The sequence below is a fragment of the Poeciliopsis prolifica genome, unplaced genomic scaffold (assembly GCF_027474105.1).
Source record: "Poeciliopsis prolifica strain line A6 unplaced genomic scaffold, Auburn_PproV2 SCAFFOLD007, whole genome shotgun sequence".
NCBI lineage: Eukaryota > Metazoa > Chordata > Actinopteri > Cyprinodontiformes > Poeciliidae > Poeciliopsis > Poeciliopsis prolifica.
The window spans coordinates 16690330-16716973 of NW_026562382.1; the positions used below are offsets into that span (position 1 = coordinate 16690330).

At 35.8% G+C, this 26644-nt stretch overlaps 1 protein-coding gene across 14 annotated transcripts in view; it reads left to right on the plus strand.

The window, feature by feature from the left end:
* The window catches only part of stxbp5l (syntaxin binding protein 5L), a 132136-nt gene that overhangs the window by 76551 nt on the left and 28941 nt on the right, over positions 1-26644 (plus strand). For 10 of the 14 annotated variants that reach the window (XM_055031926.1, XM_055031930.1, XM_055031928.1 and 7 more), the window contains 14 exons: positions 5336-5419; positions 6721-6844; positions 10486-10561; positions 10776-10930; positions 11353-11425; positions 12262-12409; positions 12789-12856; positions 13452-13492; positions 13814-14028; positions 14181-14356; positions 14603-14728; positions 17071-17222; positions 20352-20420; positions 24416-24481. In XM_055031926.1, coding sequence (XP_054887901.1) covers positions 5336-5419; positions 6721-6844; positions 10486-10561; positions 10776-10930; positions 11353-11425; positions 12262-12409; positions 12789-12856; positions 13452-13492; positions 13814-14028; positions 14181-14356; positions 14603-14728; positions 17071-17222; positions 20352-20420; positions 24416-24481 — 1573 coding nt within the window. The remainder of the gene's footprint in view (positions 1-5335; positions 5420-6720; positions 6845-10485; positions 10562-10775; positions 10931-11352; positions 11426-12261; positions 12410-12788; positions 12857-13451; positions 13493-13813; positions 14029-14180; positions 14357-14602; positions 14729-17070; positions 17223-20351; positions 20421-24415; positions 24482-26644) is intronic. The other 4 variants (XM_055031929.1, XM_055031933.1, XM_055031936.1 and 1 more) reach the window with 1 other exon arrangement.

The window sequence follows — 26644 nt, forward strand, 5'->3', positions numbered from 1 at the left end:
TGCTGCTTGACCCGATGCACCAGATGGTTAGTCACTGAGAACCATCTGGAAAGATTTAGCTGTGAACTGCTTAGAAAAGAGCTGGCACGTCCAAGAAAACACTGGGCAGGTGATTGGATTTAGAGACAAATCATGTTTTCTACCAAGAAAATCAGCCTGGCTGTTCTTTCTGCCTCCGATCAAGACGCATAGCTGTGATTTATCTGACACTCACCTCTGTAGGGGCCAGGCATCTGAGCTGGACTCTAAGAAATTAGATTCTTATAATAAATATGCAATTTAGGTTGTCTATAAAATTTAAACATATTATTTATTGTGCTTTTTTTTTTTTTTTTTTATTGTGAATGATAGTTTGAGCTTCTTATTTACTCCATAACTGTACAACAGGTGTTCGTTTAAAATCTTGCCCAGATGCAATCTTTAATTAAAATCCTACAATCAAAACAAGTATTTAAAGATAAATTCTGAATTCTTAATTTGGTCAAGTATTGTGATCAGAATTTTTTTTTTTTTATTTCACAAAGGTGCTTCTTAATTATTCATGGCCAAATGATAAATTATGCATTAAAATAGAAAGGTTTTGCAGTATCAGGGTATTTACTCAATAATTTAAAGCATAAATATGTAACAGGATCTAAACCCTTTTAACAGAAAATCAACTGCTATTCCTACTCTTTCTATTTTTCTTGGTTGGATCAGATAACGGGAGTCATTTATGGTTTACTTTCTAGTAGAATTGGTCTATCATGTATTTATTTGACAGTAACTATTCCTATTCTTCTATTTCATATAAAACTAGAATTTCTGTCTCTTTATTGTTCACAGTGTTTCTTTGCTCTTTGGTTTGCACAGAGCAGAATTCGCCCACTTGTTTTTGGTATGCTAAAACAGCTCTTCAGATTTTACAGTGAACATCTGTTACAAAAAGTATAACTTTTAAAATGACCTTTTGTTTTTATTAGTCACCTTAAATTGAATTAATTTCCAGTGATTGAGATAGATTCACCTCTATTGGATGTCCTTAGATAATTAATTGTATTATTTGAATCACTTCTCAAGTACATGAAACAGCTCATTCACCTGCATTCACTTACCTGTTTGCATTTGTCAATATACGTCACAGACACCATTGCTATATTTGTCAAAATGAAGACCTCAATTTGTTTTAGCCACAGCAATGCTTTTCTGTTCCTGGCTGCAGTTGTCTCCTTGTGTTTAGAAATGTTCTGTCAGATTTCAGACAGCAAACACCGGCAGTCTGAAGAAGAAAGGAGACAATCATAAACACCATGAATACACTCGGATACAGTCACACCCTGCTGTCATTGGGTTCTTTATATAGAAACATTTGGGCTGTAGCAGGCTCATTCTGATTTATTAGTCAGGTTTATCTGATGAGTAGTTGGCTTGTCTGCTCAGGTAGACAACTGGAAGTCTGCAGCTTTACAGGCTTGTTTCTGGCTTGTAAACTGTGGTTTTAGAACTGCTCTACCTTTACGGGAGTGATGGAATGGCATGCCTGTACAGGTGAATTTATGTTTCTTACAAGCAAGAGAAAGGTGTAGGAGCCCTCTTTCAACCAAGTGAATGGCATCTAGTCAAAGAACTTTAAATTATACGCATGGTACGATGGAAATTGTAACGGGTTTGAAACAAACTTCAAAACTTTGGTGTGCTATCATAGCAGTAACAGCCCATGTCTATTCTTGAATATAGATGTCTGAAAATGACAAGTCTGACTCAAAAAAATACATGGCTTTGTGGAGAGTAAGTTTCTTTCTGGCACACTGATTTGATTCTAATGCTTTTTTCCTATAATGAGTTTTCAGCTGATGAAATCTCCACTTAAGCAGAAAGAAAATTACTGCATAGTCAGTTCAGTTTTCCCTCTCGCTGTAGTGTTATCCTCTTTTCAAAATGCCAGCAGCTGGCTTTGAGTTTCTTTTCTGTTTTTGATTTCCTTTTCAAATTTAAAGTTTTTCTCATCACATCTCCTGTGTAGGTGGGGTATTTCCTGTGTAGTTCAGCTGCAGTAATTTCCTGTGTTTGCTTAAAACAACACATTTTCCATGTCAGTCAATTGTCCTTCAGCGGTCATCCGTTTGTCCTTACCTTTGCTGTGTATATAGACTCACTTTGCATCAGACACGTTTGCTAAATCATCTGCAAACAGTTGAAAGAATTGTGTGCTTTCTTTGTCTTCCTTGTCATCCGGTTCTGTTTTCTTTATTTTTCTTTATATGTCAGTTTGCCCTTGGACATTTGCACCCAGTTTATTTGGCTGTTTCCTAAAATATGGACTTTCCAGACATTATGAGTTCTGTCTGCCTTGTATTTGTTGTGACAATTTCTTTGAATTTTCAGACAGTCTGAATTACGTCAACAACTTGCCTCCAATCTCAAAGTCAAACTGATGTAAACACGGTAAACAGCCATTCATCATGCTAAATTAGGTCTGCTGTCAAACATCACATACCTTTGAGAACATACTGCACAGTATTGATTCTCTATCTGCATATCGACATTATGTCTTCATTCTTCTTTACTTTTCGATGTTAATGTAAAACTTCAAGGTTGCATGAGGATGTCTCTAAAGGGCAGCTTTTATTCTCAGCTTCACATGCCCATTTCCATATTTGAGATGTCACACTGTGTCTCTGCTCAGCAGGAGAGCCATTTCCGCACGCTGTCTGTGCTCCTCCCAGCACTACTGATCTCCTTCTCCTGTCATCTGTGATCAGACTGCATCAATCTGCTCTTACCTTTTGTATAGAGCATGCACAATTTTGTATTCATCAGTACACGTGGAGAAGGAATTAGGTGTTGTTTCAGGTCCAAAAGGTCCTCTACCGACCTTTGAAGTAGTTTTACATGTCATATATATCACAGTATAAATTTGACAATATCTGTGATTTAAAAAAAAAAGGACAATGTTTTGGAGTTTACAGTGTGATGCCTTATTTCTAGGGTCAGTGCAGATCAGTACATTATTTTACTGTCTGGTGTATTCAGGGGAGCGTTTCCACCACCATTTGGACTTTCACTGGTCAGCAGGAGATCCAGTGATCCCCTGGATTTGTTTTATCTTTCGTGAATAAGATGAAAGAGCATTTCATATTATCCACATAATATGTGAAAGTTCTTGGAACTTAAAGTTAAATCAGCCTCCAGATGAATTTAATGTCTCATATTTAAAAGATGCTTCACAGAACAAAAAAGTCTTTGCATGAATTTCAGTAATCTGCTACTACAATGTAAACTCAATCCTTCTTACTAACAATCAATCTGAAAATGTGAAACCTACATCAATAAAACATCAAATTAAAGTAATACTACTTTATTGTTCAATTGCATAAAAGCAATTATGAAATTCTTGAGGTTTATGTGAATGAATTTCTTTCTAACATTTCATGTGAGTAGTTTTATTCAGTCTCACCCAGTCATTTAAAACAATTCTCTAAATAAAAAGGACTTTAACTCATAAGTTATATTTTCATTCTTTTATGATTTTTAACTTTTAGTTATTCACATGTTTGAAGAACTTTTAATTTTAAGTTCACATTTTTATGGTGTTTGAATATACCACGATACAGAGATCCAGTTCTTTCAGCCTTTCTCTAAAGGATAAAGACAAATGAATATGCTATTAAAGAAAGGCACAATCGTATCAATCTTAATAAGAAAGCTAATGCTATAAGAGTCTATCTACTGGCTTAAACTTTCCCATTTCATGGCATCATAACTGGATCTGTATCATGAGTAATAAAACAAAAAAGCAGATATCATCTGAGCAATTAGAGCAAAATCATTTTGACCTTTACTTTTTTTTTGTTCAGTGTTGAGTTTCTATAATTGGACTCTGGCATTTGTAAAGATTTGGTACTACATTCATGTAATTCCTTCTTCTTGTAGTACATTAAACTTGGAGACTGCTTTTTATCTAAAACTGAATACATTGTGAAAGGGACTTTTATGTCAAATTTTTGAACAGAACTGAAATTAGTGTTGCACTCGTTTTTAAAATGCATAAATAATCTAAAATAGTTCTAACAAAGATGTTTCCATTATCCTGTCATTTTGATTGTAAAGACGTCTTTAAGTTTTAAACATTTATATCTCCACAGTTGACTAATATGTAATAAAGGGCCAAAAGAAAGAAGCTGAAGACAAAGCAGCTGAAAATATGTGTGAAAGTTATGAAGAGTGATGGCCATGGGTGCATGTTCAAAATTGAACTTGGGCATCAGTGCATAACACAATGGTCACCCAAGAATGAAGAAGAAATAGGGAAGTATCTTGCTCAAATGTGAGCTCGTCAAACCAAGATGTATATGGTCATTTCTGCAATGAGCAGGAAAATAACATCAGTAGGAATTCTGTCTGAGAACAGTAGCCTGGAGCCTGACCAGGAAATTAAAAGCATGCTGTGGCGAGCTCTGCCTACCTATTGCTAGTTTCTAAATTGTGAGATAAATTTGAATCCACAAAAGACAGCTTAATTCAGCATTCAGACAACATTCTGCTCTGGTTCTAAATAAAATGTCTCTGATTTGCACTATTAATGATGCGTTTTCTCTGATCAAGTGTGTCAACAGAATACTTACATCACCGAGCCATTCTGTGGTTGCTGAACACATGCTAACAATTAATGGAAGCTGCTAAAAGTCTAATTTTTATACGCATTTTTTTTTTCTATGTTTTCTTGGTTCAACTGCAATGAAGTAATGTCAAAATACAGCTGTAAAAAAGTAATTTAAGTAAATCATGCATCATGGCTCTCACTCTGAAGGTAGTCTACATTTGGCTTCATGTGTTGAAAAGGAAAGATTTAGACACGGCCATATAACCTTCTTTCTTAATCCTATGGCACAAAGTGTTTTGAAGTGAAAACAATGTTTATGACTGGTGAGGAAAGGCTCACCCTCTTCCTTTTTACACATCTTGCCTTCTTTTCCTGGATAATAGGAGTGTATAAAACAAACTTTAGTGTTTTGTGTTACCAGTTGTATGTTTATTTGACACATTCCTATTACTAAGTTATTTCTTATAAATAACCCAGTTTCCATTTTGAATAATAATTTGTGGCACTATGGTGTTTAACATGTATAAATTTGATACGTGGTGTTGGAGATTCATTTTTTATAATGGCTTGTCTCCACAGTCTGTGTATCATAGCAGCTCTATGACTTATCGGCTTTAAACAACAACTGAAAATTGATTTAGATGTTTTGTGTGTAGTATCAGGAGTTATAAGTTTTCAAGTAAAAAAAAAAAGAAATATGCCCTTCAAAGTTTCATGATTTTGTATTTAATTTCTTGTCACTCCTCTCTGCAGTTGCTTATAGGATTTGAGGGTGGAACCATTGTGCAGTGGGATCTCCGGGCCAAGAAGGCTGACTTCAGAATCTACTATGATGAGGTTCGCTCCATTCCTTTCTTTAGCACACTTATAGAAACTGCACTTATGTGACATTTTATTTCTGAAGAAATAATTTAAAAAAGCCAACAACTTTTGAAAATAATGTCAAAATTTATTAGCTGCATTTTGTGAGTATTGCTTTCTTTAGCAGTAAAAATAACTAATGCCCACCTAAATTAACAATACGACTAGTGGTACTAATTACTTAATTTGTCGAAATAAAGTAGTTTCAAAAGAAAAGTGCCTTTTCCTTTTATTGACATTTTACTCAGAAAGACGGCGACTATTGATTCAAAAAAGCCTCTAGTCATCATGTCTCCTTCTTATCATTGAGTGAAACAACTTAAGCTTTTTGCCTGCCAACACTTTTAAAGTCAACAAAGTGCAGCACAATTAAGATGTCTGAGCAGCATCAAATGGTATTGTCTTGTCCGTCAGCATCCAATTACGAATTCTTCAGAGTTGTAATTGGAGGGATTGGAGCCTCAAATGCTCTGGCCATTGAAGTTGTCCTTTTAAAGCTTACATGGTCCTTTCAGCTTATATAGGTGAAGACCCAGAGAGTAGTGAAGGATATTAGCATTTGCTTTCTTTCTGAGTGTATAATTGTCTCAACTTGTTTGCCGTTTTGATGTTAGTCAGAAGAGACTTTCTGGTAAAACGCAAATACTTTCATGTAAAAATGGAACAGAACTGTCATCACAATGTAACGGTATGTAACAGACATTTCAGCAAGCTCAGATTGTATTACAATTCCTTTCCTAACACAATGGAAGAAGGATGTTCTTGTTTGTTTACAATTTAAGCTAAGCATTTAAATTGTCTTATTGAATCAAACAAATATGTATGTTTGTATTTTCCTACAAAATTTTACTTGAATCTTTTTTATATATATATTTATTTCTATTCTAAAGCAAGGCATCCTTAGAGCCATATTTCCCCTTGGTATTGTCACCTTGTGCACTTACCTTCCACTCTCATCTCTTCTTTCATTAAAACAGCTTTCTGTGGCTCATCTTCAATGTAGCATAAAAGTTGTGTCTCACACCTACTGAGTTAAAAATGAATTTTAAAAAATTGGACAAGTCCAGAGCAAACAACTGAATTATCCTTTGGTTGCACCCAGAACAGTTTGTGAGAAGGGCAATTGCAGGAACGCTGTAGGCTTTTACATAAAGCATGGTGGCTCTAAGTGTGATTTAACAATAAATAGATAAAGCAGACTATTTTAGCAAAGTGTGAACAGAAGTACTTTATTTTATGAAAGTAAAATGTTATTTTGCACTGTTTGATTGGTACAGGCTATCCATTCAGTCAGCTGGCATCATGAAGGGAAGCAGTTCATGTGCAGTCACTCAGATGGCAGCCTGACGCTATGGAACCTCAGAAACACTACCAAGCCATTCCAGCTCACCTTTCCTCACGGTGAGATATCCACTCTTTTCACTTCTCAAATTCCAGAAAGACATGCTACTGGCCTCTTGCCTGTGCACCTTGCATTAACAAGGTGTTTATATCCCCTGATGCTTTTACCATTTCACTATGAACTGCATTGTATTTTTGAGGCATTATTCTGAAGTGGAAGGAAAATTATTCATGGTTTTCTAAAATCTTTGCAAATAAAAACCAGAAAAGTATGATGTGCCTGTTCAGAAAATTTTCACAGGTTAACATCAACCACTTGGTAAATGTAGTATGGCTGTAGATGATTTAATCTCTGTATTAATATAGTCGTTGTGTGAAGCCCTGAAACATCGGCTTAGACTAATAGAGTGGGCAAGGAAAGCGGTAATCAGAGGAGCAGCCAAGAGGCCTATGGTATCGCTGAAGAAACTGCAGAGTAACTTTGTTTACAGAGTAACGATTAGTCATATATTTAAAAAACTGTATATTGCAAAAGCAACAAATATATATTAACTTTAAACCTACATAGCTTTTTGTAAAAGAAAATGTTTAACTGCACTGGCGGGATGTGAAAGATGCAGATTCAAAAATATTTAACATATTTGTGAACATGTAAAAAAAAAAAAAAAAAAAAAACTGGTGAAAAACTGGAATACATATCAATAAATTGATTTCACTGTGTGTTGATTAGAATAGTAACCAAATCCTATTTTCTTTTTTATGCTGTTTGTGATGAACATTTTGACAATGTGACCATATTGCATATTCCCTGTTTAGGTCATTGGTAGCGGTCTATGGCATGTGCATGTGTGTGTGTGTGTGTGTGTGTGTGTGTGTGTGTGTGTGTGTTGTGTGTGTGTGTGGTGTGTGTGTGTGTGTGTGTGTGTGTGTGTTTAAGCATGCGAGTGAAAGAATGAAATTAACCATAAACTCACTCTAATTCAACCAGACTAATTTTCACTTGCTCAAGGAAAGAAAGAAAACCTTCTGAATCAGATCGCTGTGAAATCTTAAGCAGTGGTTCAGCTGAATGAGTTCCATATTACGCTTGAAAGATTTCAAATATATTCTCCTGCTTTAAATTTTCTTTCCTGGCTTTGTTTACTGGCGAGACATCTTGACCTTGTCAGATTTCTGTTCCCTCACCAAGAGCTGTGAAATAACAGAAAGTTTAAGCAGAAAAGAAAGAAAGAAAGACGCTTGTGAGAAGGTAAACATAAGAAGGATGTTCTTGGACCCAAGTGAATTCTTTGTTTCATCAAAGATGATTTTAACTGTGTCAATCACACAGTTAAAACACTATATGAAATGGCCATCATCACAATTTGTAACATTCTCTCAACATCCTGAGATGTTACAGAAAGTTATGAAAGTAAAGCAACTTTGCTCATCATCAAGTACCTATAATCTGTTTGGAAGAATGGTTCAATGAATATCTAAATGAAAGTAACTTGACTGAAAGGTGCACCGTCGCCTTCCCTGTTCACTGCTCTTTATTTGAATTCTAATTTGTTTTCTAGAAAGTCTTGTTTTGTTTGGGAAGGTGTGAAAGCACAACTGAACCAAATATTTCAATTCTGGTATCCGGTTGAATCGAGTTTACCAAACTGTCAGGTGTGAAAATACAGTTACAGTCATAAAATAAAGACACTACATAAGAAAAACAAAATCCATCCACACAGCAGTCCAGCTGAGTCCGTCTGGTTCCTAGACAGACTTTCACGTCAATTAAGTGGTCTCTTGATATTTACTGAAACAAACGCATAAGTACACAAGCTAGGATGACAACTGTATGGTAGATCTGACCTGAAAGACCTCAGTAGGTAACAACAATGTCAATGATTTGAAAACCAGTTAGGACAGGCAGATCTGGAGAATCCTGAGACCCCAGATTTTGAATGACAAGACGGCTAGAACTCAACAACCTGGGCTTGAAGGCTATCTGGAGCGGTTGGAGAAAATCGAGTGGAATCACGCTGTGGTTTGAGTTACGGTACAGTGGAGGTGACTGTCATTGCTCGGCAATGCAAAAGACCAAAACTGTGGGTGGAACTGTAGGAAAGACACTCAGACAAGTGATTGGATCTAAGTGACTACAGTAAAAGAAAGCAAAAGTAAAACCCAGAGAGAGCAATGCTACACAGAGACTAAAGCTCGCCGCCTGGAGCCTGCGTTTTTTTCTGAAGGTTTGCTCTGGGACTGGTTCCAGCTGAGGGCCAGCAGACTGTGGGCTCCCTGACAGGGAACTGGTAAGCAGTGGCCAACTGGAAGTCAGCATTCAAGTCTTAATTCAAGATGTGGTGTTGATGCTGAATAAACAGACTCTCACAGTTTACAAAGAAAAGGGCACACTTTGCCTTTAAAGAGCCCTCTGTGTATTTTACTCATGGGCTTTAGCTTATATAGTTATATGTTCTGGGACTGCTGATATAAAAAAATAAGATAATCTCATTGCTGCCTTAATTATGTTACAGTCTGGTAAGAATTTCCCTTGACTTAATATTGACTAGTTATGAGTTAATTGGTGGTTTTAAGAATTTAAATAAAAGCTCATTCTAATATGTAAATGTAAATACAAGAGTGGCAAAATTATTTCTCGGGTTGATTTCTGATTATACTTCCAGTCTTTTGATATATAGAAAGTTATTTAATCCAAGCAAATCTTCTCTTGTTGAGACTTTTTAAATAGAATTTACTATAGCAGAAAGTCAGCAAAATTACTGAAATGTATCCTAGTTGCCATAATCAACTGTTTTAGCATTTTCACATCAGCATTTAGGAGGTAATCAGCAAATTAATGAGGGACACCGTACTGTGTGCAATTCACACAAAAAAATTTGTAAACAGAGCTTGTAAATTTGTGTGTAAAACATTTTAGGCCCAACATGAAGTGAAAAATAATTAAAACACACTTTCTACCAAAACGTCTGACTAGATGGATTTAGGAAAAAAGGTTTTACACTCATTTCCAACTGTTTTGAAAATTTCACAATATTCTAACCTTGACATTATTAGTTAGAAGTATAATAAATCTGTAAGATTATCATTATTTTATTCAGCTCTTGTCCAGTTGGAAATTTAATCCATGTCCATATTTAACTTGATATTACATGCTGAACAAATTCTCATGGTTTCAATTATTCACAAAATGTTGGCATTGGTTTCTTTGTTCTGTTCCCACGAAATACAACTCAAGGCCTTGCTGAATTCCAGCTGATATAATTCCTCTTTGAGTAAGCTGCCAAATCATTTCATTATAAGAACTAAAAGGAAAATATCTCTTTGTATTGCAGCGACTGCTATAGTGATCTGTCATTCCACCAAATAAAAAAAAATAAATAAAAAAAGAAATGGAAACACTTATGAACAAATCTTTTTATGACTTTGCTAGCGAGACATGTTACTCAGCCTGTCATCCTCACAGCAACAGAGGACAGAACTATGAATGTGAAATAGTGTGTACACCAATAGAGAGAAAACTCAACTAAAGTATTTAACAAGTCAAGAAAATAAATGGTAATGAAATGCAACCCATGTATTTAGGTTAATCTGGAATGTCTGAGAATATCTGATGGCTAATCTCCTGGAAAAGATTATTAGTTTCAATTAATTGAAAGTGACTATTACATCTTCAGCATTGTTTTTTTTCCCCACTCATTTAGGGAAGATACAGAAGGATGGGAGAAAGGAGTCATGCAAACCTATACTCAAAGTAGAGTATAAGACCACAAGGAGCAGGTATGTTCTGCCAGTCTTGAGAATTAAATCTTGTTTAAAGTAACTCCTCATTAAACATGTGTTTAATTTGCTCTATCTTATTACTTCTGCTGTGAATTCAGTATTTGAAACTGATCTATTTGTGCAAAATTTCATACAATAATTAAATTGTCATTTTGGCTTCTGTTGAGCGACCATGCAAAATTACATAACATGAATTCTTCTTCTCCAACAGTGAGCCTTTTGTCATCTTCTCTGGTGGTCTTTCATACGACAAGGCAGGTCGTCGGCCAGCTTTAACCATCATGCATGGCAAGGCCATCACGGTTCTAGAAATGGACTATCCTATTGTAGAGTTCATGGTCCTCTGCGAAACTCCGTACAACAACGGTACAACTTTCTTCAACTCTGTTCAGGTGTTTGAAAGACATGACAACGTCATTGGTTGGCAGCCACAAGATGTTTGAAAATGTCAGAATGGAGTCTTTATGAAGCCTCTTCACTTTAATTATCCAACATCAGAAAACAACTCATATGGGTTACTGGACTAAACATGTCTTAGGTCAAATGTGGATCAGTACAGGCCTGTATAGAATGATTCAGAAGTAAATGAAATTCAGTATGGTAGAGTTTCCAGGTATTCATCATCAGAGAATTTTCTAGAACTAAATAAAACACATTTATATTTTGATGTAAGATTTCTTTCTCTGCTCCCATAATGTTTGTAAGTACTTTTATGTTATCCTAAAAGTATTTAAGGAAGACTAATTGGATCTAAATGGAACCATTTGTTTTGAATCTATGCCTTGCAGAAGTCCAGGACCCTTATGCAGTGGTGGTTCTGTTGGAGAAGGACTTGATTGTGGTGGATCTGACACAAAGCAAGTAGGTGCTTCCTATACAGCAAAGACCTCCACCTCAAAACATTTTCTACAATATGCAACATAATAAAAGAAGAAACGCATTAAAAGTTTCACTTAAGGCTGAGCTTCAAAACATAAGAAAGCTCTTTAGCCCTCTCAGACTGATCAATCAGTCCTTCAATCTATCAAAAATATTTTCAAGCAAATTTCTTACTTCAATGGAAACAACTCTGTTTAAGAACTTTTATGATAAGAATTATTGTGAATGTGGCCTCAGATGTGATAATCCAAATCCTTTGCTTTCAGGATGAAAACTCTTCCACCTGGGTTAATTAACCTCTAAAGGGTGATCTGAAGATAAGAGCTGCTGATGAAAAATGTTAACAGATTAACACCTAAGCCCTCAGAGTACATTTGAATAGTAGATCAACACTTCAGTATAAATTAGTTTGCTCAGTAAATTAGATTTCATAATTACAGCAGTCAGATATAAATGTCTCCTGACGGTTGTAGTGGTAGCACACAGATTGTATTACACATTCTCATTGATCAGCAGGAAGTTCTGTTTAAGCTGACACACTGCTAATTGAAGTCTGTTCAATAAGTACATAACGTTTTTGCTCTGCTTTGTTGTGACAAACTTAATTTCTGCTTCATGTATTTTAATATTTTGATTTTGGTGCAAATGTGTTCAAATTTACTGACAAAGTGGTTTGAGATCAGAGATCTTATTTTGCTGACCTTGTAAAATGGCATACCTCACACAATTTTCTGTCCTCTGTAGTTTACGATGCTTCATATTTTGTTTTCTCATATGCTAATTCACATTGTGACAATTAATATTCTTTTGTCTTTCAGCTTTCCTGTGTTTGAAAACCCATATCCTATGGATGTCCATGAGTCTCCTGTTACCTGCACAGCTTATTTTGCAGATTGTCCACCAGACATTATCCCCATTCTCTACTCAATAGGAGCTAAAAACAAGAAGACTGGCTACAGTCACAAGGTGCTGAAGGCTCATTATCAAAATGTTTAAGAAAGATCTCTGTTTTCTTTGTATGCTCTCTGTGACTTCACTTTCAAAAAATAACCAACACTCTGATACTAAAAAACAACTTAGTTTCCATTGACTTATTTGTTTTCATTTATTCAGACTTGGGAATTCAGACATGGGAATTTAGCGCTATAACATGATTGCTTGAGGAAATGTGATGGCTTATCATCAAGCTCTGTTTAATTTTAATTCACTCACTTTTGAATTGAAGAATGCAAATGTACATATTTTGTCAAACGATAATTGGAGTATTTAATAAGGATATTCTTGGGACCACCGGTGGTCAGAAGTGAAAATATGCAGATTTTATAATGATTTTGTTTGTTTTAAGGAATGGCCAATTGCTGGTGGAACATGGACATTAGGCTCTCACACTTATCCAGAAATCATCATCACAGGGTAAGTTTGAAATACTGAAATAAGATCATAAAAACCTTGCCAAATATAAAATAAATCCAAAGGAGTAACTTTAGACACCCGTACCATAAGTAATGCCTGTATAGTATTGATTTAACACGTGTAAACTGAGTCAATGCAAACCAAGCTCAGGAGCAAACAACCCTACCCACAATGCTTTTCACAGGACTGACAGACATGTTAACTTGTTAGGCTTGGACACAGGAGGGTGCCTGCTTCTGAGCGTCAGCCGAGTTGAGCCTTTGATGCCGTTATGGCGATACTTTCTGTGAAGAGCACAGTGTGAAAAATCTTAAAATCTCAGATCATAGCAGCACTTTGCCTCAGAAGAATCTCAGAATTAAATTTTTATTTCTCATCCAACAGAATGAAAATAGCTGTACTATTGATCTAACGAGAGCAATTTACAAAATATTAATGAATAACTACTTTAAGGAAGTTTGGTTAGTTCTGAAGCGGTAGCTGCTAAAGTGTCTTCAGGGGTGGCACTTTGTGGAGTTGAAATATGAAATGAGATTTTAAGATTTACATCTGTTGACAAATTTCTGAAAATAACAGCTTTTTCCTTTTTGTTTAGACATGCCGATGGGTCAATAAAATTTTGGGATGCATCTGCATGTAAGTCCCTTCTCTAATAATCTTCCTGAAATATTGTTTAGAGATCATCTCAGGTTCTTTGTGACACACCACAATCCAATAAACAATATGCGTTCCCCAACGCGTCACTTCCATTTTGCCACAGGCTTAAAAAAAGGACACCAAAGTAAATTAATAGCACTCTCATGATAGGGAAAACTGCATAGCTAATTAGGCACATTGCCTAGAGTCATATCAAAGCTATTAACAGAAACGGACATAAAATAGTATAAGAAAATGGGGTCTCACCAAAGAGAAAAGAAATATTCAGTGAATTCCTGTTCTTCAAATTTGTTTCAAAAGTCACATTGCAGATGTTGTACAAGCTGAAGACCTCCAAAGTGTTTGAGAAGCCAAAGCCAGGTGAGGGCCGGGCTGTTGAGCTGGGGGAGGAAGACCCTTTTGCTGTTCAGATGGTTAGCTGGTGCCCTCATAGTCGTATCTTCTGTGTGGTCGGCATCTCGGCTCACATTATTCTGTATCGCTTCAGCAAATATGATGCCAACACTCAGATAGTGGTGAGTAGAAGTAAGAATCTAAACAAGCATGATTGCAAACTGATTATCTGATTAAGTCTGCAGCACTGAAATCACTGGCTTTGTTTGAAATGTGTCGCCGTAGCTGTAGGTTTGTAGATTCATTCATCTTTCTGCACCACTGTCATTTCTAGTCCTTAGAAGTACGCTTGCAGTGTGAGCCAGAGGATATTATCACTCCATCGGAGAATGAAAACAATCCCTGCTTCTCAGAGCCAGGCTCCCACTCACCCCAACCCCACCACCAATACCCGGTTAGCCCTGGCAGCAGGACACCAGACAGTGCTAGAGACAACATACCGTGCCTCAAGTAAGAGCTCAGCTCACACACTGCAAATACAAAATGTCAGATAATTCCTGACTTGTTTAAGAAAATATTTACTAAAAACAGGCTAGTTTTTAGCATTTTTTTCAGCATGCAGGGACATAATTGAAGATAAACACAACAAAAGTTTTAATAGCAGATATAAACATCTAACTATTGAGTGTAATTCCCTTCATTCTTTCTTTGCTGGGTACCTAAGCAACCTGCCTTTCTCCTTTGTATCTGTTTTAGAGTAAAGGACAAAATGGTTCGGGTCCCTCCTGGCTACCAGTCAGACTTGGTCATCCAGCTGCTGTGGGTGGATGGTGAACCGCCACAGCAAATCACCAGTCTGGACCTCAATTCTGCATATGGGCTGTACGTTTGTTAGCTGGTCTATCCATCTATCTGTGCAATTGATATTTTGTGGATTGGGAAAATTTACTATCCACAAACAAATAGAGTCATTGAAAGAAGTTTGTGCACACTTGGCAACAGCTTGAATGTTTTAATAATTTTAGAAATGTTCTGGTTTGTTTGAACTGTTTGCTTGAGCAGAAAAAAGCCTACAGTCTACAACGAGTGATTTTAGAAGCAAGTCCCTAAGTTAAAATGTGTTTTGAATTGTTTCTTATTCTAAAGGGGTCAATGTGATGCATCCACATTAAAATATTTACTCCCACACTAAATGTTCAGATGAATGCCTTTTCAGATTGCAGTGGACCATTTAGCTTTTATTTACATCACAAATACTTATTCTTATTACTGCAAGTTTCATCCATCCATCCCTCATCCTAGTAGAAAGACCCACACTTCCCTCTCCTTAGCCACTTGGGCCAGCTCCTCTGTGGGAATCCCAGTGTGTTCCCAGAGAACAGTTCCTCCAGGATGTCCTGGGTTTTCTTGCAGAGGACTGCAAGTTACTTTAACATTTAAATACCGCAATAACCTGCTGATTTTTCATCCTATAGTTTTATTTTTTATGATGGATGACATGATTTACTTTTCAGGGGCTGAAACAAAACAATTGCATCTTAGTTTCAAATTCTATCAAGAAGGGAAAGTTTAGCTAAGGCTAAATCCTAAACCTAGAGTAAATGCATTCTATTCCAAGCACACATGGTGTTGTGTATGCATAGTCCTGCCCATCTGCCCATTCTGTCCTTTCTTTGCAGTTTTAACACATGAAAGCAGGTTTTTTATGTATTCTGGTTATGTAAGGTTGTGTGAGGTTCCAAAGGGCATAAAATAAACATTAACAGAAGCAGGTAGGACATCTAAGCATTCAGGAACTGTTTGTTAAGCAATAACCTAGCAATGTTAATGATGCCTCATGCTGTTCTGACAAACATTGAAGATGCGTTTGGATATGAAAAATGAAATGTACTTTTGCTGTCATTGATTAGGATAATTTAACTGTCCTTCTTTGTAAAAGTGTAAGTTTATAAAATTATTTGTATCATTTTTAAAATTAGAGAAAAACAAAAACATCTTCATGAGCATTGCTCTGATATAAAATAAAATAATGCGGATGTGAATGTGCAGCAACCACACACCTCTTTCCTGTTTTCCTTTAAGAATGCTTAATTGCTTTTCTTTGAAAAGAACCTCTATCAAAAACAGCAAAGTCACAGTTCGGTTTAAAAAGTCCAACGTCATTCAAGGCCATAGCATTTTTGAATTTCTCATTTGAAGCTTTCCATAATTTGAAAATAGCTGCCAGAGATTTATTTATTTTGTTGTATTTTGTTGGTTTTTTCCATGACTGCAGACTATAATTGTATTATATGTACACATTTTTTTTAACTGTTAACATTCTCATTCCCTTAAACACCACCATATAACTTTATTCAGTTTATTTGTACAGCACAGAGTCATAAACAATGTATTCTAAAATACATTGTTTACAGGGGAAAAAGTCTACTTGAGTCATTGACTGAGCAGTATGTTTTTCGTGGAACAAATGAAGAAAGATGAACTGGGCCATCAGTACTTTCTATAGAAAACAAAGAAAAGAAATGAACAAATGTGACCGCAATAATAACTGCAGTTAATGCCTTAAAGAGGAGCAAGCAGCAACATTGTAAAAAAAAAAATGGTTAATGAGTTCTCCAATAGCTTAAAGGTGTAGCATGATAACTAAGAATATTCCACAGGGAAACTTAAGCCAAACTAACTGATTTTTTTTAAGTTTGAAGCCTACTTTTAAAAGTGTGCCTGACAAATAGACAAAAAAAATGTCCACAAGGGACAAGCCTGAAAACTGAAAGGTTCCTACTTAAAATACACGGATTTTGACTCCCATAAACTTGTGAATGGATATGAGCAAGAATTGTTTTTATTTGATTTACTTTTTACCTTTTTAAAATGTCCCTGCTATAGAATAATGAAAAGTCTCATCCTGCATGTACAAGGTCAAAGTACGGCTACTGAGTTTCTCTTGATCAGTCATGCCTGATGCTCCAGAGCCAGGGGGTAACAGGTGGCTGTTAATCTTCTGGGAAATCAGGCATTAATATTGAAATCACAGCAGCGCCAGCGGTGTGCGATAAAGACACGCTTTTGTTGTCAGTAATTGCATCAAAATGTCACAGATAATTTCCCAGAGTTTGGGAGTCCTCAGTGTTTCACCTTTTGTCAGTGAGAGAAACCTTGTCAAATAGGCTAAAATATGAATATGGTTTTGATTTTGTGGTTCCTTTGTGTGTTTGTGCATCCAGATTGGCGTTTGGGAACTGTAATGGTCTTGCAGTGGTTGACTACTTACAAAAAACTGTTATATTGTGTATTTCGACACTGGATCTATACGGAGCCACCGATCCCTATCAGCGCCTTTCTCGTTCCCCCCGTCGGAACAGGCAGTCCACCTCAGGTAGCACACACAAGCACATCTGTCTTGCTGCATATACCTGCACATTGATGCACTTACCAAGCACCCGAACAATTAATTGTCAACAAAATCATACATTCTATCTTTCTGTCTCAATTTTCTAAGCTTCTGTCCTCTGTATTTTTCTTCTATTGCTTTTATTTTTATAAACATTTAAGTCAATAGTTTCTGTTAACATTTAAAATGCTTGAAGGCTCCAGCATGCAAAGCTAACTAATTTTAGATTAATATTTTGAAATACATTAGGTCAGTGCTTTATTTTATTCCCAGTAAATGTCAAAGCTCATACAACTGAGCACTAGTGATGGAAGCAGAAAGGTGTGACCTACTGTAACTGATCTATCCGAACCTAAACCTCTATGTTTTCTGACTTTTTCTTATATTTGTTACACAGTTTACATTTTATGAAGTATATTAACGTCAGGCATTTTGTCAATAGCTAGTTCCTCTCCATACTAACTAAAATGAATAAAATCAATGCCATGTAGAATCATTTTTAATTAAAAAATACTATTGAAAAGTTAATTTTAAAACACTAAGTAAAACACATTTTGTAGATTTGCACAGACTGATGTTTTCAAGCCTTTATTTCTGCCAATTATGATTTTATTTTATTTTATTTTATTTATTTTTTTTTTGCATTCAGCTAATCAGATCTTTTATAGAAAAGAAGATTAGGAAATGACATCAGACTAATAAAAACATAATACACAAAAGTAGGTATGATGAAAAGTATTTAATACCTTCTTTAAGCTTATTTTCATCAGATATTGTTAATCTGATAAATAAAGCTTAATTCAAAAGCTCATAACAATCCAGAAAGCCAAATGCCTTCAGTGTAATATGCGCTTCAAAATACTTCTACTTTGAAATTTTTTACAATGGCACATTTCACAATTAATTAAAAACTTCAAAACCAGTAGAAAATTAAATTCTTTTTGACAGCCTCTATCAAACAATACTGCTATTCTTTACCTCTTTCCTTCTTTCCTGTCACACACAGCAAACAAAAACACTTGCCACATTGTTATGAGGTGCATGTTAGCAAGTTATGTGTCATCTAACATTGACATTTAATATGCATGTTGTCATTAGGTCTCTCTGTTTGCTCTGTTTTAAGTCCTGCTTGAGCATAGATCAGTAGTCAAAAGCCACAGAGGTCTTTTTGTACTTCCTTAACCCCCGCCTTCCTTTTCTCTGCTTCCTATGTCGGCTGGCAATGGCCTCTGAACCCAGTTACTCATACCTTCATTCATTGTAGCAATTTTCAACATTCAGAACGTATTGAGTGTGTTGTGAAAAATAAGTCCTGACCTTAAACTAGCCCTAGTTTCAAACTGTCCAGCAATATAACATGTATCTAAGTAGAAGCAAATAGAAGATATTTGAAGTTTTAGGATCCAATATTTTTTCAACTGCTTTTTTTCAAAGTCTTTAAATTGACTTTGGCAAAAATCTTTATGTATTGATTTACAACAGAGAAAAAACATCCAGATTTTGGGTTCCACAGGTGTTTATAGTGGATCTAAAGTGTTTTTCTGAAGTCATTACAAAGTGAATATCAACGGAATAAAAAAAATATATCAAAATGTCAGTAACCTTAATGACCAGCTGTTCCTGTAGCTCAATTGTCTTTATGAAAGTTGTGTTCTGTCTTTCACAACACATTTTTAGCTGTTTCCACCACTCATATATATATATATATATATATATATATATATATATATATATATATATATATATATATATATATATATATATATATATATATATCTGTAAAATAGACTGGAAGCATTAATATTATGCAAATAGTAATTCTGATGCTTTTATATGTTGTATTGCTGAGCCAAACAGCTTCATTGCTTTTTGAGTTCTTTCAGTGTGATAACCTTGAGTATCTCCCAATAAGTTGCATCAAAATGTAAAACATGCTCAAACTGATTTTATTTACAACAATATGTTTTTCTCCTCTGCTGCTAAAACTATGTAACATTTTGATTAACTGGATAATTATGTATACTGTTAAAAATAAATCTTTAATGTTGATTTTTTTTACATAGATTGAAACCAAAAACATAAACTTGTCATTTTTGTCTTTGCGAAATAATGCTTAGAGTACAAGCCCATATTTGCTGGCTAATCAGTTGCAGGCGACAAGATAGTCATATTAAAAAGAAACAGTTTCACTGAATTAAAATATTTCTTAGAGAAAAGGGAAACAAAAGTATTCCAAAGTTATGTAAAAGACGTATTGCTAGTTTTCCTAATAAATAAAATTATTAATTAAAAACCATGTTTCACGTTTACTCAGATGAATTTTCTGACATCAAAAATAGACATTATAATGAAATTAAAAATGTAAATGTCAAGAAAAGCAACAACAAAATGATAATAATAAAAAATTTGATCGGAGAAAAAAACTTTTTTTACTTCACTGTGTATTCAACAATAACAATCCCAAGGAATACACTTGAAAACGGTGCATCTAGTTTGAAATGTTGCTTTAAATTAAGCACTTTATATTGTTACTTTATTAATTAACTTAAGTTACCTTGTCATTACTGAGGTAAAGTTTAGCCACAAAGTGCAATGTTTTTATTTACAAAGCAATTAGTTTTCGCAACAAGAGATTTACTTCATGTCTGCCTCTCAGTAATGATGTCTCTCCTGCTAACACAGTGGTTTTTGAGCAAATTACCTATCAGCATCAGCATTTCTGGAGTTTGCTGGAGCCGCCGGTATATCTTGTCTGTCCTCCCCTGACACTAACTCAGTTGCTGCTTGCTCTCACTTTCTTTTCCACTCTAAGCCTGTGTGTTCTTCTCTCCTCCCTCCCTTTCCTCCCCCCTGCCTTTCTCCCTAAAAATATGTTTTCTCCCTCTTGACATCACTCCTTTATCTTCTCTCCTTCTGCCATTTCTCACCCAACTCGCAATGCTATCACTCCCTCGCTCTCTTCCCTCCGTCCTATCTCATGTCTTGTCTTGAATCTCTTCCCACATCTCCTCCTCCTTTTTCCTTCATTCCCTCTCCTCCTCCACTGCCCCCTCCTCCTCCACCTATTGGTGACTCTGTGGCTGCTGATGTGGGCATGTGGGGCCTGCCTGACAGAGCATTGCATGCGCGGCCTGTCTAACTTTTATTCAGATTCAAAGAAAAGGATCCGTACATCCTATCAGAGTAAGTCGGGCCTTCCTACAGTAAAGGCTGGCGTGAAAGAGCTCTGTGAATGTGTGTGAGTGGAGGGGGTTTGCTGGGTGGGTCTCTAACAGGTTTTTGGTGGAGACGACAGACATAGGAACAGATTTGAACACATTCCGAAGCAACAAGTTGAAGAAATTATTTAAAACCTATTTTTCAGCATAGTGGTAAATCCTGAAGAAAATTGTGCCATGTGCAATGACTTTCAAAGGCATTCCTGGGCCTTAAGCCTTTTGTGACATTATCTGCACAAACTTCAGTGGGTTTTTTTGAGGGATTTATCTGAAAGACCTGGACAAAATGGTGCATAATTGTGATGTCAAAAGAAAAAAGAAATTTGGGTTTCAATAAAAATCTGAAAAGTGTGGTGTGCATTTGTATTCGCCCCTAAGAACCATAGCTTGGAGAACCAGATTCTTATAGCTTTTTACCTCCAGACATTGACCAGAATTTTTCCCATGGTTTTTGCTAAATTTAAATTCTCGTGGAATGAAGATTTTTCTTCTAGCTTTCGTTTGACACCACCTTTCATTTTATCCTCTTTAACACAGGCCAGATATTAGTACATAAGTAACTATATTGATTCCTCCGGAGGCCCATGGAAGTCTCTTCTGCTTCTTTGAATAATATTGCCTCGCCCCTCAGGTTTGATGGACAAACATGGCTGGATAGGTCTTAAGTTGTGTATTTGCCTTTCCATTTTTAGAAAATTGAAAACGTTGAGTTCCAAAACTTTCAATATTGCTTTATAAGCTAATCGCTGGTTAGGTTACTTCTAGAGTCTGTTTGTTGCAGTTACTTTATTTTGGGATGTCAGATAAAGGAGGCTCAGTGCAAATGCATACCACATGTTGAATTTTTACGTCTGAAAATGTTTGGAAATGTTACCCTTAAGCCCAAAATTATTCTAAAAAAATTATACTCCAACAGTCTTACATTAACCCAAATAGTCCATTTGACTAGAAGTCATATCATGTGGGAATCCAGCCAGAGTCTCCAGCTGAAGCTGAGCAAACCTAAGTAATCATTAAGAAGAGTATAAATCATTTTTGAAATGCCATTTTTAATATGCTCTAAAAAAAAAAACAGAAATTCTTGTTTTACATCTTTTGTTTTATTATTTTTTGAGAAATATCTATTTTATTTAACATCAGGCTCCATGTTTTTGATTAAAATAACTTTGGGCTTAATTGTGTTTTTACATTCCACTTGACAAAGATATGTTACTTTCTTTTGCTGGATCACATAAAATCCTAATGAAATGCATTGATTTTTTTTTGCGGAAACAATCCAAATGGAAAACCCTGTAAGGAGTAGGAATCTTTGTGAAAGCCACTGTGGAGGAATAGCCTACTTCAGTTTCAGTCATGTCTAAATTATGTTCTTTGCAGGAAAGAGAGAAAAGTCTTGAGTGTAGTATGAGCAAATTCTAAATATTCTAGGCTTCAAGTGATGTATATTTTAACTACATTAAAGTTTGGAACTTGAATTGTTCCTGCACTGGATTGAAATCTATATGTATGTTTTGTTCCTCGTGGGATATGGTTTGAAATAAATTCTTGATCTATTCAATAAAAATGTTTTACTGAAACCTTTCAGTCGAACTGTCTGTCAAGTCTGTAGACATTCACTGAGACAAAATTAGAACCCAGACGGTTTGTTAGAACTTTTGCCTGAGTGAGAAATAATTTAATTATTGAAAATTTGTGGCGACTCAGTGAGGCTTTTAATGAGCCCATAATGAATGCATATCAAACAGCAAACATTCACAGTGAGATCAGGGTGTAGTTATGTGAGCAGATGTGGTTTGCTTTGATTTTTTTGAAAGAGAAATGACTGCATTTTGACTTGTGCTTGCTGCATGCAATCAGATTTTGATTGGACTTGTGTTTGGTTTGTGTTTTGATTGTTTGTCAATGTCATTTTAGAGTGTGACTTGCACTGCGTTCTATAGATACTAAATTGTATTGACCTTTACATCTCAGTGTACATTTTTGTGCCAAAAATAGTTCCTTACTTTAATCAGACTGTAGTGCAGGTCACACTGACAATCAGCCACTCTGCTCCTTGAGGAGAAAATGTAGTCCCCGTTAACATGAAATTAAAGTTTTACCCAAAAACCTTGATTTTAATGTAATGTATTTATTGACAATAATTATGTTTAATAAGTACTTGTACAACTTTGATATTTATTGGCATCACTGAAGAAGAGGTGTAGATCTTTACACATTGGGAAATTTGTTGAAAAATTCAACTTTTAGACAAGGCAAGTGTATTTGTATAGCATACTTCAGCAACAAGTCAATTCAATGTTGTATTAAGCTGAGTACAATTTATTTAGAGGGGGAAAAAAATCCCATATTAAGAAATAATTGGTTTTTAACAAAAGCACAGCAACATTATTGTCACCCTGCTGTTAAGACTTAATTGTTACCTCCTAGTGTCTTCTACTGTCCACTCCACTTCATGGCATAATTCCATCACCCACCCACAGAGACCTCTCTCAGGACAGCCACATGCAGCATAATTTCAAGTATCATGTTGGATATGCGCACCAACAGGGACAATAATAGTCAGTGTCAGAGGCTAGAGACAAACACACCAGATAATAAAAACAAAGAATCAGATCATAGTCAGAAACAAAAAAAAAAAAAACAAACCTTGCTTTTAAGAAATGCAGTGAGGAGAGAACAGCTGTTTTCACAGTGTGGAGCATTGATTTCTCAGAGGAAACAAGGATACAGACACTATATTCATATTCTGGTCCGAAATCACTTTGTTTGTTTTTGGTAATTATGTTCTTGTTCTCTTCTGTGGAAACTCTGAAACAAGTGCGTTTTCAGCTCCTAAGAGATTGTATTGAAAGCTGTCCATCTCTGAGGGGAACGTCATTGTTTAGCTAAATTTAAAATGCTCTAAAGTAGGATGCATGCCTGTCTGCAGTGACGGGGACAAACAGGTTTGTCAAGCCCTTGGTACTTTGTAGAACACATTTTCCCAGGTCACAAAGTTGGAGTATGCAGAGTTCAATTCTGAGATGTTTTCACTGTCCCTAGATCATCAAACAGGAAAGTTAGAATCTCTGTGTTGGTTTGGTCATATATTTTGAACTAATATCTTGTTGAAAGATTGAGTGACACTCTTGCTCTTTTTTTGCCTGCCCTGGGGTTTCAGAGTTCATGAGATTATGTGTTTAGACAGATGTCCCCATGGTCTTTGCAAGAGATGCAAGCCCACAGCACAGCTCCTTCGTTAACTGTGATACTAAAGTGCTTTCCCTCATATTCAACTTTTTTTTTTCACATGCAGCCCACTTGGAGCATTTTCAGAGTAGATAATAAAGTAGAGCAGAGTTCAGCAAACTCCAGATGTTTACATTTTAAGGTGAAGATGAATTGGAAATCATTTGATAAATGGTTGTTGTGAAGATGTGGTGACCTAAGGATAGCAGTCCTCCAATATTTTCTGACCTTCTTGTGACAAAATAACTTCGTCCTTATCTAGATTAGTGACCAGTCGCTAAAAATCGGACTCTTTGTTATGTTAGGTTTATACTACAGAATAGCAGATATTTGTGAATTACTAATAATTAATTCTTAATATAGTTGCGTTTATTCTCACAGCCTGGCAGCATTTCGCAGCAAGTGTAAAATTACAAAAGGCACTTTTGTAATTTTAAAGAAAAACACAATGCATGAAATTCAGACAAATGCAATCACACTAGCAGATTAAAATAAATGAATGTCAACAAGTCAAATGTCAGACTTAATCATAAAAGATTTGTATTTTTTATGCTGTCCCTACATCTACAGAAGAGGTGCCAATAAATAAGCATAAATATATCTTTTAAAAGTTTTGTGTGGCTGATACAAAGTTGCTTTTTTATGATTTATCTGTATCAATAAAATGGCTACAGAAAGTTTTGACTGAATGCGCGTCTTCTTTCTCCTCTCGGGTGTCATTGGCTGCGGCAGGCCTTACTGAACTCACCGACAACCAGCAGTCCATAGACATGGAAAGAAGCAAGTCACCCACTTCAGGTAATCTACCCACACATGCCTACACACAGACACACACAAAACACAGCTACACTTGCCTCTACCTAATTCTTGCTCAAATTTTGCATCTGTTTCATTGATTGCACTTTGAAACTATGCTGGGTTGCTGTTGACTTTTAACTTGTATTACAGCATTCGGTCACTTCACCCATCACATGAGCATCTTCAGTTGATGAGCGTGGCAGCTGTTTAAAATGGCAGCTCATGTTCTATGGGATTAGCTGGAAGTCTTTGATTAAAAAGTCGCAAAGGTGATGGAAGTGGAGTAGAATATCTGATGTGTTTTCCCACAACTGCAGCTGTTATTTTCTTTCATTTCTTTAATCCAACAGGATTATGTTTTCACAAAGGTAAGAAAGAAAAAAAAAGCACCCCAATCATCTTTTCATCCTCTTTCTATGTGCATCTTTGACTTGTCATCTAAAGTTGATAAAGAATCTGGCAGCTGTGGTTATAATCACGATTTTGAATTTGGGCTGGTAAGGTCTCAGTTTACATAACCCTCTTCTTTCTTTGAGCTGATTTAGTCCTGTTTATACTATATAATTTTAAAACTCTTCTGATCTTCTATCTATTAAGTGTTTGCTAGCATCTCAGAGGGCACTGCTTGTATTTGATTATACAAGATGTTTGATGAAAGAGGTTTCCCTTCTGAAAGGTGTAGTTGTGTAACAATCCATATATCCCAGCAGTGTGTGTATGCGAATAGCTGATGTTCTATTCATTATCTTGTCTTTTTCATTAGAAATATAACTACAGAAAAGCAGGGTCAAACCACTGATATGGGCTGCTGGATGTTTTTGCGGTATGGATGTTTGAGTACCTTGATTGCAGTTTGTTGAGTTTTTCACGTTGGAGAGAAAAAAGGGAGTGCATTGTGGAGGTGCTTTTGTGTTTGTCAAAGCGAGACATTTCATTTCAGCACTTTCAGGACTTAAAGGTCAGAATCGTTTTGTCAGCGCATGTGACTGTGGTACAGAGATTAACATGCTTTCTCATTTTGTTAAAACAGGACTTTCTTAATTTTAAATATTTGACCTGCCTTAAGATTATGATAGATAAATAAACAATATGGGTATAAGAAAACAAGATTCTGTGATTTAAACACTCGCCATGCACTTAAATGTTATGTAATGTATTTTTTATTAAAACTTATGTTTTGCTTGTCTTACTTTCAAGTAATTTTTGTCAAACAGACAAAAAGATGATGAGGAATATAAAGAAAATGCCAGATTTTAGGTGTCATTGAGAATAGAATAATATAAAATGGGCTTATCAGCAGGGATGAGAATGAGTATTAGGAAATACAATACAGAGTAATGTGATGCCACCCAATAAAGTGGTGTCTCATCAAAATAATCTATTTTTGAGAGCCTGTTTCAGCAATAATGCTGCTTCTATGGAGCTGAAGCTAATTTCTGTCAGGGAGAAATTCTTTCTAACATTTGCCTTGACGGCCAATTTATTCCAGTCTGATTCTTCTTTTTGATGAGACAAGGAACAATTTAAGAATCTTTTCACATCTCAGGAAATTGCACTCAATTTCTCAGACCTTTCAACAGATGGTGGTTAATTTAAAACTTTGGCTGTCTGCGAGGTTATGTTCAGCAATTTCTTGGGAATGGGTAAGAAGAGTTGAGGATGTTTTGGACTGAAAATGTTACATCGTCGACATAAGAGCAAGTTTCAGTAAAATCTTGTTTGTTCTCCCAGATACAAGTACGCCAAAGTGGACCTCTGTGTGACAGGACTGAGTCATTGTTTATCAAATGCGAACTTAAATGTTTTGTAATGTCGGTTGTCAATATATTTCACTTTGCAGAGAAATTAGATTTTTGGGAATTGTGCCATGATGGAAACCTTTTATATCATTCTGAAAAACATAGTATTTTAAGCCATTAGAACCACAGCTGCTGCCCTCCTGCCCAGCTGCCAACACTTCATCATTGCACCTGTCCAAATAGGTGATGACCCTGCTTGGCTCTGAAGCATGTTTTGTCAGATTCTATCCTCACAGACCCCCACAGATCTGGGCCTTTAAATTACTTTAAAAAGGGCCACTCACCTGACAATTTTCAGCAATTTCTCAGCTTTTCCGCCCTCAGCTGTCCTCAGAAAGCCAAGGGCACACAAACGCTTCCTTGA